Genomic DNA, 18,855 nt, shown 5'->3' on the forward strand with positions numbered 1-18,855 from the left:
ACTATAGGAGCGTAATCTATTTTCTCTCCATCTCGCTCACTGATCCACTTCTTAATTTTAGGCTGCATAATTAGCCGCAGAGTCCATAATTTAAAGTTAATACTTTAAATCTTCCACTATTTATTTATTTATCTCAAGGAATGAAGTCATGTGGAATGAGAGGCCCCTCGTCATTCAAACGAAAGTATTATTATATTGAAGTTCCTTAATCGAGTTTGATTGCAATAGTGTACTGTTGGAAGACGACCGCACTAAGAATATGGGTACTGAAGTAAGGGGGATGTGCTGGTGTTGAATTCAAGATGCTTAATCAAGCACCTTGCGTGGCTTGATTTTTCTCCTCCTTCATGCAACCAAAATAATAGTATTTATATACGCGTATGCATAAAAAGAAAGTGCCCCACTTGCCATTTCCTCAACTTTTTTTTTTTGACAAAATTTGGCGTATGAGTAAGAGGGGGTACTATGTGAGAGCAAAGCTGAGTTCCTTTGATACTGGTGAATTAGTCCTGCTCGTCAGCACATGCAATCCACTTTCTATAACCAAATCAACTTTGGACCCCAAATTTTACCTCCTCCTCAAGAAAAGCACACCATCCGCCTTCCATAAGTTTCACTACTCCCCCTCCCCTGTCCTCCTCCCCTCCCTCTCCCTCCACAAACAAACAAAGTTTCGTGGGTTTAGTGAGTTTCTTCGTTATTTAGAGTAGCTAGTGGTGGGCTTCGAAAGGTGTACCTGCACATACGTAATACTAATCCTCTTTCCCATATATCATCCTTTACTACGACCCTCACGAAACTTCTTCCCCAGTCTGCCTCCAATATATAGAGCTAATTAATGCAGACTCCACTTCCTTGATCTCGCTTCTCGGAGTCCTGTAGACATGAGAACAGGAAGCTGCGCCGTCCAACAGGGGCTGACCGCAGAGGCGGCTACCGTAGTGAAGCAGGCAGTGACGCTGGCGAAGCGTCGGGGCCATGCCCAGGTCACCCCGCTCCACGTGGCCAACACCATGCTCGCTGCTTCCAACGGCCTCCTCCGTACGGCGTGCTTGCAATCTCACTCTCATCCTCTGCAGTGCAAGGCCCTGGAGCTTTGCTTCAACGTCGCCCTCAACCGCTTACCGGCTTCCAATTCATCGAGTCCCATGCTAGGCCCGCCGGCTCACTCTCCTTCTATCTCCAACGCTATGGTCGCCGCCTTCAAGCGAGCCCAGGCCCACCAGCGCCGAGGATCCATCGAGAATCAGCAGCAACCTCTTCTTGCGGTGAAGATAGAGTTGGAACAACTCATAATTTCAATTCTGGATGATCCTAGTGTAAGCCGAGTCATGAGGGAAGCCGGGTTCTCCAGCACTCAAGTTAAAAGCAATGTAGAACAAGCGGTGTCTTTGGAAGTATGTTCCCAGAATGCCCCTTCGCCTTCTGCGAGTGGCAAGTCAAAGGAAAACGAAACTAATAACAACATAACCACGAAAGTTGGGAAAACCATGGGGTCGGGTTCGGCAGTCAGAGAGGAGGATGTTACTGGTGTTTTAGATTATTTGAGGAATCAAAGAATGAGGAGTAGTGTGCTTGTTGGGGAGTGTCTGGCTAGTCTAGAGGGTGTGGTGAGAAGAGTGATGGAGAAAGTTGAGAAAGGGAACGTTGACGACGAGGGTATGAGAGATGTTAAGTTCATTTCTCTCTCTCTTTCTGCTTTTGGGCATGTGTCCAGAGTACAGGTTGAGAACAAGATCGAGGAGCTTAGGAATTCCGCTAAAAGCAACTGTCATAGCAAAGGATTTATTTTGTATGTAGGAGACATCAATTGGGTGTTTGAGTACAGGGCCGGATCGAGACAGCAAGGTCGAGGGTACTACTGTCCCGTGGAGCACATGATCCTTGAGATTGGAAGACTTATAAGTGGGATTGGAGAGAATGGAAGATTTTGTGTTATGGGCATAGCCACTTTTCAGACTTACATGAGATGCAGAAATGGATATCCCTCGCTGCAGACTGTTTGGGGTCTTCATCCTTTCACCATACCTGTGGGAAACTTGAGCTTGAGTCTCATCGCCGACAGGTAAATCAGTAGGTAAATTGAAGTAGGATGTCATAAAATGGTAGTGCGGCTTTAATTCATGCTTTACTTTCCATTTCCAAGAGGATTCTCTCCAAATCAATGAAGAAAACAGGAGAAAAGAAAAAGGAACCGTCCTTTATTTTGGAAGTTAGGTTAATTAAGCGATATGGGGAAAAAGTTCTCTCCTTTTCAACTGGCTTATGAATACACTGAAACGAGTAACGATTGCCATTATTATAGCCTTGTTTCGCACTGATTAGAAACAACAGAGAAAGAAGTTTCGCCTTTTGTTTTCTTCCAACAATTTGGAATCCTTCAATATATTATTCCACCCAGATGTCGTTTCTTTTAATTCTTTTTCCTTTGTTACTATTCTGGATGGCTTGCCGATTGATCGTAATCTCGTTATCAATTGAATTTCACTTTTCTTTTTTCAGTGGTCTGCAAAATGAGCCCACCAAGAAAACTGACAACGGAAGCAGTTGGCGATCAACAGAAGGGGATAAGGAGAAGAGCCCGGATTGCTTGGCTGAGCCATCATCCGTCATCTTCGACATCCGAGTTCGAAGCTTGCCGAGCAGCACTTGCAATAGTGACTCCAGCACTTCAAGCCTTCCCGCATCCAACAGTGCAAAAGCGAGAGTAAAGGAGTTACTTCCGATGATCAGGTCCTAATCCCTAAACCCAAACTCACTCTTAAAAACGACATGTCATTCAACTTCTTTGTATAAACTGTATGCACTCGATAAATGAAATTTTTAACTTCTTATTTACTTCTTATTTTTCTAGCAGGATTGTGTAGTGGTTCGTCAAAAGTGGAACTCCGCGTGCAACTCAAACCAAATTCCACCCTGTTCTACTGAGAAAACCCTCACATTCTCCTCTGTATCACCCTCTTCATCTACTTCCTTTGACCACCCTAATTTCTGGTTCTCATCACCAAGTGCTAACTCTAACAAGCCCAACGAGCCCACTTTGAAAATTTACATCCCAGAGCACAAGGACATAAAACAAACATTTCTACCATCGAATCCCAACTCCACCTCTTCCAGTGACGTGATGGAAACGGAGTACGTGAGCAGGTTCAGAGAGCTCAATTCGGAGAATCTCAAAACCCTATGCGAAGGTCTGCAGAGAAAAGTGCCGTGGCAGAAAGATGTAATACCGACAATCGTGAGTACAATTCTACAATGCCGTTCCGGCATGTTGAAACGAAAGGGGAGGGTAAAAAACGTTAGTGAAGTGAAAGAAGAAACGTGGTTGTTATTCCAGGGAGCTGATGTGGAAGCTAAAGAGAATATAGCCAGAGAACTCGCTAGGCTTGTGTTTGGGTCCCACAGGAACCTCGTCTCGCTAACCTTAAGCAGTTTTTCTTCAATAAGAGCGGATTCGACCGAGGATTATTGCAGAAACAAGAGGTCAAGAGACGAACAAAGTTGCAGTTATATTGACAAATTCGCGGACGCAGTTTCTAGTAACCCTCATACTGTTTTTCTAGTAGAAGATATAGAGCAAGTTGATTATCGTTCTCAATTGGCATTTAAAAGGGTTATTGAGAGAGGAAGAATAACGGGCACGACTGGTGAAGAAGTTAGGCTTAGTGATGCTATCATAATTCTGAGCTGCGAAAGTTTCAGTTCGAGGTCCAGAGCGTGCTCTCCACCAGTTAAGCAGAAGTCATGTGAAGAGAAAAATGAAGCAGCTAGCTTGGAGGAGACAAGCTCTCGTGTGTCTCTGGATTTGAATATTTCCATTGATGATGACGATGGCTGCGAAAAGGATAAGTCAGTGGATGACATTGGCCTTCTTGAATTGGTCGATAGACGTATAATCTTCAAAATTCAGGAATTATGAGGCCAAAAAGTATTTCAAAAATCATTCTTCCTCCTCGTCCTTTTTTTCCTTGCTATTTTTTAGCCTTTTTTTTTCCCCAATTCTCTTCGTTTTCATCATATCCTTGGATTTCCTAGGGCTAGTAGGAGGTGAAATGTCATGGCATGCTTCAGTACTTCAAATTAATTATGTAGAATCACATGTATATTACCAAGGTTAAATTGTTACATCCCATCTCTACTACTATAGAACTGTGGGGAGATTCCATCTAATTACTTTTACCTTTTTTTGGGTACGATGGATATAGATTTTGGCTTCTTTGCAAAGCAAATTATCTGCTGATCTATATATACATGTGTGTCTACTTCTTTATATATAAGCAAGAGAGGACTTTGATGCCTTAATCCCAATGCAAATCTAAATATGCTAGTTTGAAATCTGTAAATGATCAGAATTTGCGGAGATAAAGAAGTTAGATTGGTTATTTTTAACACTGTGATGACCTGTTTATATTTTATTATCGTAACTTAGCCCCAAAATTCCATAAACAAATTACGTTCTCGAAACAAAGGCAAATCGAAGAGTAGACGTCGTTCACCATGATGCATGTTTTACAACAATAATGCCTAAATTAAATTAATTGGTTAAAATTTTATTTTATTTTTATACTTATTTTTTTAGAAGTGTTAAAAATTCTATACTCTTAAATGAAACAAATTTTTTTTTAAAGTATTTTTTCGAGGTCCAAACCTGTCCTTCTATTAACTTGGAGTGAAATCCACCATTACGTGCTGATGTGGCAACTCATGGAGCCCATGCGTGGTATTGACTTGGCTTCAAAGCTGGTTAGTTTGACCCATTTGACTAGATATATGTCTCTCTCTTCTTTATCATCTCCATCGTTACTTCATCTTCTTCCTTGCTTTGCTTCTCCCTCAATTTACAATGGCAGCCACTTAAGGTCTCGGGAATGGCCAAATCTTCCTCATCGTCAATGGCAAGCAATAGAAGAAAGGTCTAGACTCCACCACTCTTCTCTAGTTCCAATCTTGTCTTCCCAGTCTTTCTTCATCTCCTCAATTCACTATTTGCTTCACTCATCGTTGTCGACCTTATATTTTGAGCCTCCGACTTCATCGTCTATGACTCTCTCTGTGTGTGGCACCGTGTACTGTGGCTTCGATGGCGTCTTCCTAGTAGTTGGTGCATCTCATCATTGTTGCTTGAGTGTGAGTATGTGACCTCACCTAGGCTCACTACTTAGTGTGCGCCCGATCGCGACGTCCCTTCTCCTTTCTTCTGCCAGAGATTCCGGTGTCCGTGTGTATGACTATGACCTCGATGACTCTAAAATTTTTAACCTCATCTCCTTTCTTTCCTTGACTTGGTATATGCAAGTCAGGTGCTTTATATCGGCATCATGTTGTCACCGGTTCACTACTTCACTTGTCCACGTCGCTAGTTCAGAATCCGGCCTCCCTAGTTCCCTTACAGTCATTCACTGGTTCTGCTACAGTGGTTCCACAGTCCCTGGTCTCAACTTTTTAGTGCATTTAATTTTCCAGACTCCACCACTCCTTTCAGTTCCAATATCGTCTTTCCTGGTCTTCCTTTTTCTCCTCAATTCACTCTTTGCTTCACTCATCATTGTCGACCTCACAACTTTGTGTGCGCGCGCGCGCGCTGGGCATTGTGTGTTGTAACATCGATTGCGTCCTATTAGTAGCTGGTCAAAAGAGTCAGATTATCCAGCTTTAAAGCCAAGTCAGAACCACGTGGGCCCGACAAATTGCCACATCAGCACATAACAGTGGATTTCATGCTATGTTAATAGGAGGATATTTTTGGACCTTGAAAAAATACTTTAAAAAAAACATTGTCTCATTTCAAAATATAGAAGGCCCAGAACTTTTAAAAAAAATATAAGGGCAAATTTGGACCATTAATTGATTTTCTTGATCACCCACACATACACAGATTTTCTTATCAATAACATTTGCCAATAAAATTATTTCGATAACTTGGTAATGAAATCTCCCAATAATGTAGGATACTGAACGTAATTAGTAATTGAACCCTTCGATCAATTCTTCATTTTATCCCAGTGTTTAAGCTGAATATAAAATGTCACTTAAATAAGTTACGAAACTAACTGGGCTGAGTAGTCGAAGCATTAGGCCCAATATAGATAAAAGAGGCTGGCCCCGAAACTCAATAAAGTCCACAATAAATAAACATGTCGAAATCCATCAGCTTCAAATATCAGACTGTTGACACAAAGACACGATCCTAATTAATGCCGAAATCTATGTCCAAGTAGTTCAGTGAAACGAGCTGGTTATCAAAATAGAGAAACCGTGCCATAAATTTCATAGAATTCTTGATTTTTCAGTAGAACGTGCTAAGTCTCAAAGAAAAGCTTTTGCTATTCGACACTATAAATAAAAGAAGAAAAATAGAAAAATATAATCAACACACGATCAAGACTCGTATATTTTATATTCATTAGCACTTTTTCAGTTCTTAGTTTTTAGTCTGTAATTTTTTACACCTTAATTAAATTACACACTTGTTTTACCAAAGCCTTCTATCTTTTTACATTCAAATGAAATGTGGTAGGAGAACTTGAAACCTTTTTTGTTATCTATTGAGACTCAGCGTCTTTGACATGTTTAGTATTTATTGTTCAATTACAAACATCCAGTATATAAAATATTATCTGAAAAAATGGAACAGCATTTTGTTGTGATACTGCGAGAGTGGACTTATCGAGGCTTACTAAAAACTCTACCGTGATGGGCAATTATTACTTGATGATTAATTCTTCTATACATTACAACTACAAATTATTCCTCCATTTGTCCAAAAAAATGCGAAGTCGGGGGTCGCCCCATCATGATACGCGTTATTAGTTTCCTACACAGAAAACAATAACTTTATATATAATATCTCCAATCTTTTCAACGCGGAGCTTGGGGCCCACCACTTATGGTTTATCTGGGTGTGAATCAAATAAGTATATGGTAGTGAGAAAAGAAAAACACTACCAAGGAGAGAGAATGCTTCCGAGTTGGGTTAAGTAGAGACATTTCGTGCCTCAGAAAGTTAGAAGAGGGTAATACTTCATGAAAAGATAGTTTCCGCTTTAGTAAGCAACACGTTGAACGAAAATCTTAAATTGGATAGGCGATTCAAGATTCGTATATATATGAAGCTTGTAATGTTTCCCTAATATTTTGTTTGTTTCGTTGAAATGTTTTCTTTCCTGAAAATGATGGGACTTGAAAGTTTCTTTTATATATATATATATATTCATCATTTTGTTAAAAAAGGAAATCTTGTTTAACTTGCTGATGATCAATTTCTTTTGAATAATTCTTCAAAACTAGCCAGACGCGTTTTCCTGTATTGTATGAAACCACATTATTCTTTTCTTATGAATAATATAACTTATTTTATATCATACAATACCTAGAAAAATACGTGTGTGCCCATGTACATAATATTTTCGTGATTGCGACAAATTAGTTATAATTATGGATAATTATAACTTATTAATTACCATTTGTTTGCTTCAACTTTCATTATTTTTTACAAGAACCTTCATCATTTTACTTAGCACTATATATATATATATATATATATATATCAGATCATGAGATCCAGTTTCGTTATTGTAGAATATCACCAACTAATGCCTATCGTTTGTCATTATTTTTTATGCAATCAGTAATTCAAATAAAAGTATTTTCATAAAATAACCCCTCCAATAATTCCATTGGAAATGACCAGGATTTATATTTGTTTAGTTCAGTTTGTTTCTTTTCTTTTCTTTTTTTTGGTTTTTGCACAATTAGGAAGAAAATCACAATACAAAGGAAAATGAGATTCGAACGCATTCACACACATGTACAAGTGCATTGTACGAGGAATGCCGAATCAATCATGCTTGACCCCATACATGCTCAAAACAAAATATTTTCAATCCTACCTACTAAAGCAGTTTAATTTCTAAAACCGCATTATATGCATTATAACTCCTGTTATTAATTGGCTCTTGTCTCTGCCGTGGTTGATTTGAAATAAATAAGATTACTCAAACGGATCACTAATTAAATATAGATCAATGGCTATGTTTATCCGTTTACTATATTATTTATGAAATTAACGTCGGCTGTTACGGAAACGATGGCTGGAATATGTACAGAGTTATTCTCTTCTTACACCTGCCATCCATCATCCAAGATGCTGTAAAGTCTATAATCAGGAATCTACCAGCGGCTCTGTCTGGATTAAGTAATAATTTAGACTTCAAACAGCGAAGGGCTAATCATACCGAACGCCTTTTCACTTTATTCCTAATTGCTGCTTTTAAATCTCTCACATTAAGCAAACTTTATTATTAGTATTATTTAACAGCCGGTTCATTAATCGAATACCACCGAGCACATATTTCATAGCATAAGTGAAGAACTTCTATTCTCTCTCTCTCTCTCTCTCCCTGTTTTTTTTTTTTCCTCATACGAACTCTGGGTTTCACTAAACATCTCGTTTTGAATTCCATTGATCGATATGCACTTAGGAATTTGATGGCCCGGATTTAATAGAATTAATGTGAAGCGAAGAGGCAGCTAAAAAAAAAAAACAAAGAAAGAAAGAGCAAGTTAAATTAAGCCACTAGCTAGCTATAAATTATGTCTATTATTTGATATATTTATACTTGAAGGATGCAAAATTTTGTTCATAAACTATCTGATGAACAGTTTTTCGATTATATATTGGACTGCATACGTTAGTAGTTAAAACAATGATCCATAACGTAAGGTTTGTGCAAACTGGGGAAGCAACTTTTTCTATTTGTGAAGAAAAAAAGTAAAATCTTCACTGAGATTCATCAAAAGAGCACTACTTTTTATGCTTTTGTGTATCGCATTTTGCAAAAGAATCGTTGATTTCCATAACCCAACATTCTCCTCTTTGGAAAGCCAGAAAAGGTTGCGGTACACGGATTCAAAATAAATATAAAATCATAAAGCATAAAATATAAAAAGAAAAGCATTAAGATAAAAAACAAAAAAAAGGAGATAGATAAGCATCTCTTCTTTAAACCTTAAAGATTGATGTTACTACTTTAAGAGTTGCTAAAAGATGATTATCTTCTCAACTTTATTTAAAACCCTTAGCATAAGTCGAGAATTTGTCGCATATGGCTTTTTAAAAAGAAGGATTGTTCAAGAAATCAATCAGTGTATCAGTGGTGGACAAAGGTGGAGTTCGATGAATGCTTTCTTCGCAATATATGCTTATGCTCTCCTACCTTTTACTTGTCTCTCATATCCTTTTCTTTTTGGCTATCTGTGAAAGCACCAAAGCTCCATCTTAGGCTGTCTCTTTAATTATATTGTCCCTCTTTTAATTGTTTCTTTCTTTCTTTTTTTCTTCCGTTGTTCAGCTTCTTTCTCCGTGGTTAATTTTGCTTGATTATTACTTTTTAGTTGGCCACATTCCATAATTTGTTCTCTGTCACAGCAGTGTGTGTCGTATCTAATTCTTCCTCCATCTACAAGTGTGTGCAATTTTTGATTGCATTTGTACCTGTGAAGCAAGGCCTTTGCTATAATATTCCAGTCTTATGATAAAGCTAGACGCTCGGAAATATTGAGAGAATGTATAAACAATAAAGCCAGGTATAAAATGAGAGAATTGACATGAATCTTTTTTTCCTATGAAAAATTAATAAATTGGACACTTTATCGTTAAGTTTTTCAGTGAAAATGTCTCAGTCCAACGAATTAACAGTCATGACAAGCCACTTCCATTGAAGCTAACTCTTTTTATCTTTCCCCCCGTTAAAGATATTTGAATTTTTTTTCTTTCAAAAATTATGTATGTATTTAATTAAACTGTCCTAACAAGAATTTACTGTTATTATTAGAAATAGTTGGGCTTGATCTTTGATGAATCACATGCTCAACGTCGCAACACGGTGGCTTAATTGGCGAATACGCGGTCTTATGTTGTTAAATCAATAAAAGCGGTACGAACCATGGCAAAATGGAATCTATTTTGCCTTAAAAGCAGGAAGATAAAGTTGGCACCTAAGAATGTATATATTCTCAGCAAATTATAAAAAGCAAAACAAGAAGAAAGGAAAATAAAAATTAAAAACGTAACAATGGTGGAAAGTGGTTGTCCCTTTTACAAGAAATAAAGCTCCTCTCTTTTTGAGGTGGATATTTACCTCTTGCAGGGGTTACTTCTGTAATGCATATCTTTTTTATTCACCAGCCATCTTCGTGTGTTTTTCCGGGTAAAGTTAGACGTAACTTATTGATAACAAAAAATAGAAAGGTGTTTATTGGTTAAAGTGATAAGAATATAATGGAGGAAAGGTTGACATGGATTTGCAAATGTATAATATGCCAAATTTGTTTTTGGTACTGCCACTCACCAAGAAACATACATATATGGGGCGCATCTGGGGATCCTTTTATTCTTCTATTTTATTCAGTGGTTGTACAATTTTTCTCCTTATGGTCTTAATCTTCGACTAATTTAATAAGCATACTTAAAAGCAGTTTATGCCGAATAATTATTATGCTGATCAGTTTGCAAATAAAGCAGAAACGCAGTTCCTTCGGAATCTACAAAAGTTTACTTATTTATTTCCTGTACATGTACCAGAGCCGTGCTCATGTTGATAAGGACGAATATTTAAAATTGAGTAAGTCATTAATTGTGTTCATGGTGAAAATTTGAAGTAAATAATACTAGAGATTCTAAAGTTTAATTTTATGTTTAGTTCTTAAGCGTTAATTTATGTGTGTGCATATTTCTTTAATTCTGGCCCACAAAAATATGCGTTTAATATTTTTATTTAAAAAGAATAAAGGAAGTAATGCTAATTTCTAACAAAACCCAAGCAAAAAATTCAACTGAGATTAGGTTCACTTTCTCTATGTAAACAAGGGAAATAGAGAAACCTCCGAATTTCTATCTTCTAATTGTTTGTTTGTAATAGGAAAAACATTACATCTTAATGCAAAATATCAAAGTTCAAATTAAATTTGTGAGTCTTTCTCTTCTATTGTGTGTGTGTTTGTATATCAGTTATTAAGCTATGATATGAGACTTCACATTAATTTAAGTCCACTCATAATTGAACAAATAATTCATTCTTTTCCCCCTCACTCGTTTCCCAATCAAATAGAACTTATAATTTAACTGATCCAAACAAGAAAGAGTTTTATTTTTGCTTGATGAGGCGACTCTGAAGTCTCGCAACTAGAAACTCGCTTAAGAGTACTGGAGAAGTGAATGAACTATTCCACGCGACTCTTGCTAGGAGGGGGGAAAACTCATCATCTTGCCCTTCTTAATTGATGATACCGTATCTCTTCTTCTTGTTTTTTTTTTTTCTCTTTTCGGTGCAACCATGATATAGCGTATGAGATAAGATTAAGGGAACAAGGGTATTTCTGATTAAATCGTCGGGTAATTTTACATATGCAACATGCTTCGCTTAAAAGTAAATTTTTTAAAAAAATGAGAAAATAAAGCATGTAAACTTTTTTTTCCCCTTTGGTTTGCTGAAGATAGATTTTGTCAACATCACCATAATATTTTTTTCTCCCGCATCGCCAAATTGTTCTTATCTTATAGTATATACTAATCTTTATAAAAAATTAAAAACACATAGGTCGTGACGGTGAAAGTTGAAACCATATCTGCTCGAGATTTAGCTGCCGACACATCTTACTTTTCAACTGATGCAAATACGGTTAAAAGCTATAGCAATGACAATAGAGGGATCCACGGCACGCAGGGAAAGTAACTAATTATTAAATTGCTGAAATATGATGTTATGGATTTCATAAAATCGAAGTTGCTAGATATCTTTTGTGGATAATAAATTACTTCCCTTAATTTTTGAACGAAAGCAGGAAAAATAGGATTTAGTTTCAATAACTATACTTAATATATGTCTTGATCATTTAAAACCGTTGAAATTTATATAAATAATTTTAAATTTATACTTTATTTAGAATTAATAAATAATAAATTTATTTAAATAATTAATATAAATTTTAATGATTTAAAATATTCATAGTTATTGAATTTAAATCCCAAAAAATATGGAGCCCAGAATATAGTGGTAACTACTTTTCACTTTGTTGTGTTTTACCAATTTACTCATTGTCGTAATGAATCAGGCTTTCTGATGGCGCGTGCCAACAGTCACGTGAGGTCGAGTCACAACCCAGATGGAGTGGGGACCATAAATTTGGGCCGAGGCCCACTACTTTGTTTGCCTCCCCCTATCCCTTTCTCTTCTTCTCGCCCTTCGCGTTTCGCATTTCCCTCGCTACATATATTCAATTAATTAAAAGTGGACTCCATTCCCAATTCTCGCAATCTCTAAGCTGATTCTTTTCTTTTTTATTTTAGAAAAACAATGGAGGGATGCTTTTAAATTTTTAAGCTATATATCATGCATGTGTGAGTCTGATTTGAGACAAGTAATGAACAAGTGTTGGTGGGACATGTTTGCGATGATAGCTTCATTTGAGATAGATGAGATGAGACAGTCAAAAAAGGGCATGGATCCCAATTAATGGGTCCATGGAAATGGTGGTTTGCTTTTTTTTGATGGAACCCTAGCAGCAGCAACTACCACTTAACCCACTGTCGTAATGGAGGATGATAATAAAGCAGAAGAGTGCGTCACCACGGACCTACCTGCATGGTCTATATAACTTGAGTCATAAGCCTTTGTGGGATATCAGGCACACTCATTAGGGCGACTAAAATAGAATCGGACCCTCTTAGCTTCCTCCTAATTACTTTGATGGAGCCAATCACTTATGCTTCTCTTTCTTGCCTTTAAGAGCCATGTATTGTGCTTCGCCTTGCTTTGTAAGCCTTTTCTAACCACCATAGATTGAAGACTACCTAATCACCTCTTTCGAAGCTCTTATTAGTTATTATATCCATCTTTATCTTCAACATATGCATCCTACTTTTCTTGTTCATCCCTTCTTGATCTCCCCACCTCTCTTGTTCTTTTTTCAGTTTTACCCTTTTGCAGTGCGCTGGTTTGTCATTGCTTTGATTTAATTTGACTGGAAGTACCTCCAACATTTATATGGAAAATCAATCAAATAAACCAATGTAAAATTCCTAGCTAGCTATACACGCACTATCTTCCATTCAAATAACAAAATTTCTTATCCTTCCGCTTTTTGCAACCAATTATATGTTTTATTTTTTGGATTTAAAAAACGCATGACGGTGAGGAATGGACTGCTTTCAAGAAAGCCAAATTAAGCCAATAAATGTTCCTGCAAAGCAAAGACAAACTTGAGGCCTTTCAAAAGAAGAGATAATACGAGTATCCATTATACACAGCACAACGACTTGGAATGGAGACAAAGTTTCTACGAGCGCATTGGAGCCTTTTGCAGGCTTTAAGAAAAGGAGAGACGGGAGATCAACATAAGGTTCTTTTGGTTAAGGTCGCTGTCCTAGTGTGCATGCATGCATGCATTAGCATTACCCTTGCTCTTTTGTTTTCTTTTTCTTTTGAAGGGGGTTGAATTCTGCATGAAAGTAAGGGAAGTCTTGGATCCAAAAGTCGGTTACAAGTTGCAAGACGTTGGAGGATTTTGAGATGGGAGTTAATTTTAGGAGCGTCAAACTTGTCTCTTTAATGCGTGGAAGACAGGGTCCATCTTCTGATTCCTTGTCTTCACTGGGATTCTTTCTGCAGGGAATATCATCTATCATTTGAAAGTGATGAGATTGAGGGATCCAAGGCACTTTCATGTGCTGATGTTTTTCAGGCGCAGTTACAGAGTGAGTGATGTGGGGGGTTTGCATGCATTGCTTTGGGGTCTCTCTGCCAAAGTAGAAAGAGCCACCTCTTCGAAAGAAAAAAAAAGAAGAACATGCATGCTAGCTGGAGGTGGCCGGGGTTCACACCTCGAACTAGTTAATTCCATACCCCTCTGAGTTTGCGTGTGTGTGTGTGTGTGTGGATTTGGGTTTGTGTAAGAGCCAAAAATGTCTGTCATATTACCTGTCCAACGAGGATTTCTGCTTTTGATGATTGTTGAATCGTTCTTCAACAACAACATATATATATATATATATATCGTCTTCATTTCATGGGATAATATTTCTGGGAATGACATGTATTCTGCTAATAATGGAAACGTTTGTATCTTTGTTTTGAAAAATAAAATAAAATTATAGTGTAATTATTGAGTTTTATTTATATTTATAATTTTGTCTCAAATTATCTTATAATTTGAAATGGATATGGTATCAATTTTAGGTGGTAAAAAAGTGAAACAGGAGCCTGAAAAAGTAAATGTATGTAACTCCCTAAAATCTGAACGTCTCCATTGATGACCTTGAATATTCCATAACTCTCTGTCTTTCCCAGCCTAATAAACACATATAATAGCTCATGTAACAGTTGAAACTCTCTCTTAGCATTTAAGTTTTTGTTCCCTAAGGCGCAGTATAAATAGCCGTTCCCTTTTATCTGAAAGAGAAAAATGAAGAATAAACAGAAAGCTTTCGTTCAGAATGTGGTTTCTGTACGAAAAAGTCTATTAATTATGTGAACCTCACCACCCCCCCCCCCCCCCCACAAAAAAAACTTCCTGTTTTTTCCCAGGAGTCTCGGTTTAGTTTGATTGCGGGTAGCACTGTGATCTTTGAGGTAAAACCAACATAATTTTATATACATTATGGCATTGGGCTTGGACGGATTCTTCAGTCAATAACATATTAGCAGTTCAGACCAGAGTTTATTGGCACCTATTACGGTTGAAGGCCCAATATACAATATGATGTAGTTCGCTTTCACAGGATCAAATCAGCCCGCCTTCTATTTTTCATGAGATCGTTTGAATTATATATTGAAAGAATGACAATAAAATTCTAGAAAAAAAATTAAAAACAGTTAAGTTTTTTATACAAATTTTTATCAAATAAATTATAAATATGAATTTAAAAAATTATTAACAGGAATCTGAATTTCAAATTAATTATTATATTTAAAATTTAAATATTATATTTGTAATTAATATTTTTAAATTTACAACCGTTTGAATTAATATTTATAATTAATTTTTTAAAAAATTTTATTGAGGATCTAACCATCATTTATTTTTAAACTTAACTATCATTCTTCCGTTTATATTTGATTTCAAAAAGGGAAAGTAAAATCATTTCAAGGGGGAAAAAAGGTGGAAAGAAACAAAACGAACAGATGTGCCAAGGTCTTCGTGGCATGAGCATGATTAATTGTAAATTCTGAGCAATACATGTTCATTTTCAGTGGCGCGAATTTTAGTGCTATTTTTCACACTCTTTATTTAATGACTCATTTATTTGTTTGGGTTAAATATTATTTTTGTCTCTCAACTTTACCCGAAAGGGTCACTAGAAATCATAAATTCAACTATGTGTCAATTTTGTCCATCAACATTAAAGATTTCCTTATTTATCATATTTACATTAAAAATACTTAACGTCCGTCAGTCATTAATAAGTCCCACTATTTTTTAATATTTTTAGTAGATTAAGGGACATTTGTGCCCTTCAACTTTTATTTGAAGGGCTGGTGGTCACTTTAACTCAAATATTTTATAATAAAAATATTTAAAAATATAATATGGGACCCACTAACGGTTAACTAACGATGAAAAAATAACAGGGTGATTAGGGAGAAAATATTTAAAATTAATGGACAGAATTGACTCATAATTAAGTTTAGGGTTCCTTATGACCTTTTGAGTAAAGTTGGGAGGTAAAAATGACCCTCAATCCTTATCTCTTTTTTTTTGAGGAAAAAGTGAATTTCATTTAAAAGAATTGACATGTACAGCTAGGATTAGCCCTTGAGAGCCAGAAAGGCTAACAACAAAACCATCAAAGATATAACAAAAGCTACTGAGATCAAGGACTAGTGTTAAGAGATCAAATCAGGTCCTTAGCTTTAGCAGTGTACGTGATCAAGATACAAACATGGTGGAAAAGCTCAATTCCATTAGGAAGATTACCCACAAAAATACATCAATTCCAGTTTCCCAAAGCTTCCAACATAAAAGCCCCAAAAACAAAACTTAGTTTATGCCTTTCCTACGAGAATTCAAATTACATAAAGAGCAAGATTTATGTTCCTAGCCTTATATAGTTAATGTACTTTTATCCATTCAAACCAAAACAAGTGAATTTTAATGTTTTAAAATATTAATAATAAGAATTTATTATAGAATAAATAGTCAATAAATAATACACATGTCTTAATTTAATTAAAAACTAGCATCTTAAGTGTATAAGTTTTTTCCTTACATAATAAACCCCATGGACTAAAAGGCATGGTCCAAAATTTTAAGAATCTCCTAGTAGGGATCACATGTTGATGTGCACATTTTCGAAGGAATTGATATGTACATGTTGATGTCGGTAGGGAGAAGGAATTGAAAAAGGTGTCTTTTCCATAAACATGATTACATCACGAAATCAACAACAGTTAAATCTTGTCGAGCATCAAATATATCAACAAAAGACATGTTCTTGAGAGGATCTAGTTCCCTAATCTAATGATCTTCCTAAAAACATACAATTTTTCCATTGCTAGGATGCCAGAGAATGCCCATATTATTAGCGTCTTGCTATAACTTAGCAATACTAAGCCACACATGGGAGCTAGCATTGGTCTTGAACTCAAAATTAGAGAAAGGGGACCAATTATATTGAGCACGGAGAACTTTAACCTAGAGAGGATTGGTTTTATTAGCTAAGGAGAAGGCAAGCTTCGATAATAAATCAAGATTTTGGCTTTCCAAATTTCCTATGCTTCACCCAACATTGCTTTTAGGTTGGCACATATTGGAGCATTCAACAAGGCTAATTCTTCTACAATGACCCTCTGAGCCCCAAGTAAAAGCTTTGATTACATGCTTTCAACTGTTCTTAGACAAGAAGAAGGAATGAGAGTGATTTACACAAGATAATAAGATGTGATTCTAAGAAGAAGAGTTGGCTAGAGTAATCCTCCTTGAAAGAAAAAGGGAGTTAGCCTTTCAGGAAGAAAGTTTCTATTGAATGCACTCTACGGTGTAATGGTACTTGGCTTAGACACATGAGAGTAGAGGAGGGGTCACTCTAGATATTTTCCAAGATTGTCAATATTACAGAAATCCAACTGATGGCAAATATGATTTGCATCACTTCTCGCAACATTATTTCATTTATTTTATTAGATAATATTTATTTCAATTCTTTCATGTTAATGAACTAGTGTGAGTCATGGAAGGAAAAAGAACATAGTGTTGCTTCGATTGACTCTTATATACTTTGGATCATGATCCAACCAATATTGAAATTTTATAGTAGACCTAAAAAAAAGGTAGACCTAACCCATATGAGCCCTTATAGGCAGGGGCCCATAAGCTCAGTTCCTTAAAATTGCTCATTTTTTGAACCAAGGCCTTTATTTAAAGGGCTTGGCCCATAAGCATGTTTTAAAATAAAATAAAATTTAATATTATAATATTACAAATTTATTAAATATTTTAAAACATTCTCATCATTTTCTAGAAAATAAATAAAACAGATTGAGAAGTAAAAATTTAAGAGATATAATATCACAATTTGAATACTAAAACATAGTAGCTCCATATAATTTGGTTACAGCTGGCTATTTTTTAGTTATAGATTCATCCTGTCAGTTTTTCTTAAGAAGCTTATAACAAGCATGATACATTGTACCATGAAATATCAAACATAATATTTGCATTTTCATGTTTACCCTATCGATTGCCAGAAAGGCACGGTGCTAAAGTACTGGACCTTTATCCTTCGTCATAATTCATAAGTAGCATAAACCTAATATATATATATATATATATATCCTAATCTGTCTATATACATTATAAATGCAGGATTTAGCAGGAATGGATTCCCTGTGCATACTGTTACAGATACAACTTGCTCTTTCCCTGTGGTCAACATGTTCAAATTATTATATTTGGAAACTATCATAACAATTCTCCTATAAATGTATAGCAACTTTAGAAGAAGAAGAAATAAAAAGTATGAACTTGCTACAAGGTGAACAGTATTGTATGAGATATAAGGAATGTTCAGTGGTATAAAGAATATATAACCTATATATTCAAGGGGTCTAAGCAAGGTGAGTAAACAAAAAAGAAAACAGGTTTGGTGGGCCAACTGAACTCAAGTCTCTTTTTTCAAGATCTATTAAAGTTAGGTTTAGAAGCTTGATTATTTTAAAAACTTTAAATTTTTAAACTCAAACTATTATAAAAATAGAATTAAATGGGTAGCTTGCCTGCACTCTCGACTTTACTTATAAATTTTATACATGGTATTGAAAACCGGATCGGACTAGCTGGGTCAACTCAAAAACCGGTGATCCAGTCTCTTATTCGGTCTGGGTTTATCCTTAACCTAATGAGGGAGTGAACCGGTGTAACCCAGTCAACCCGGTATAACTCGATCAACTCGGTAGATTGATCGGGTTAATCGGGTTATTATTTTTTCAAACTTTTATCCCTAAAATGACATCATTTTTTTTTTCATTTTTAATTTTTCAGAGCTTTGAGTTCGGAAATAAGATAACAAAAAAAAGTGAAATTGAAGTCAAAAAATAAAAAATTAGAGGCAGAGTATGCTAAGTTCAAAAATATAGTATTTTATTATTGTTAGATTTTTAAATAGTTGGATTTGGTTGAATGTTTTTATAATTAATGTTTTTTTATTTAAATTATATTATTTTAATCATGACCGGGTTGCCACCGGTTCAATCACTGGTTCAACCTCGATTGAACCACTAACCCGTGACCCAATGCCATGACCGGTTTAATAACCGGTCCGGTTTTACGTATCTTGATTTTATATGAAGATATAAAAGGGTT

General features: G+C 35.9%; 1 protein-coding gene across 1 annotated transcript; it reads left to right on the forward strand.

Moving 5' to 3' along the window:
- The first annotated feature begins 314 nt into the window (after positions 1 to 314).
- Positions 315 to 4,193, forward strand: LOC129294913 (protein SMAX1-LIKE 3). The gene is given in 4 exon segments (XM_054933387.1): positions 315 to 2,065; positions 2,503 to 2,684; positions 2,687 to 2,733; positions 2,858 to 4,193. Coding segments are annotated over 4 exon segments (2,472 nt in total). The 5' UTR covers positions 315 to 884; the 3' UTR covers positions 3,920 to 4,193.
- The last annotated feature ends 14,662 nt before the right edge of the window (positions 4,194 to 18,855 follow it).

Source organism: Prosopis cineraria, unplaced genomic scaffold (genome assembly GCF_029017545.1).
Source record: "Prosopis cineraria cultivar Desert tree isolate PC_DT_omini unplaced genomic scaffold, ASM2901754v1 PC1, whole genome shotgun sequence".
In the NCBI taxonomy this organism is placed as follows: Eukaryota; Viridiplantae; Streptophyta; class Magnoliopsida; order Fabales; family Fabaceae; genus Prosopis; species Prosopis cineraria.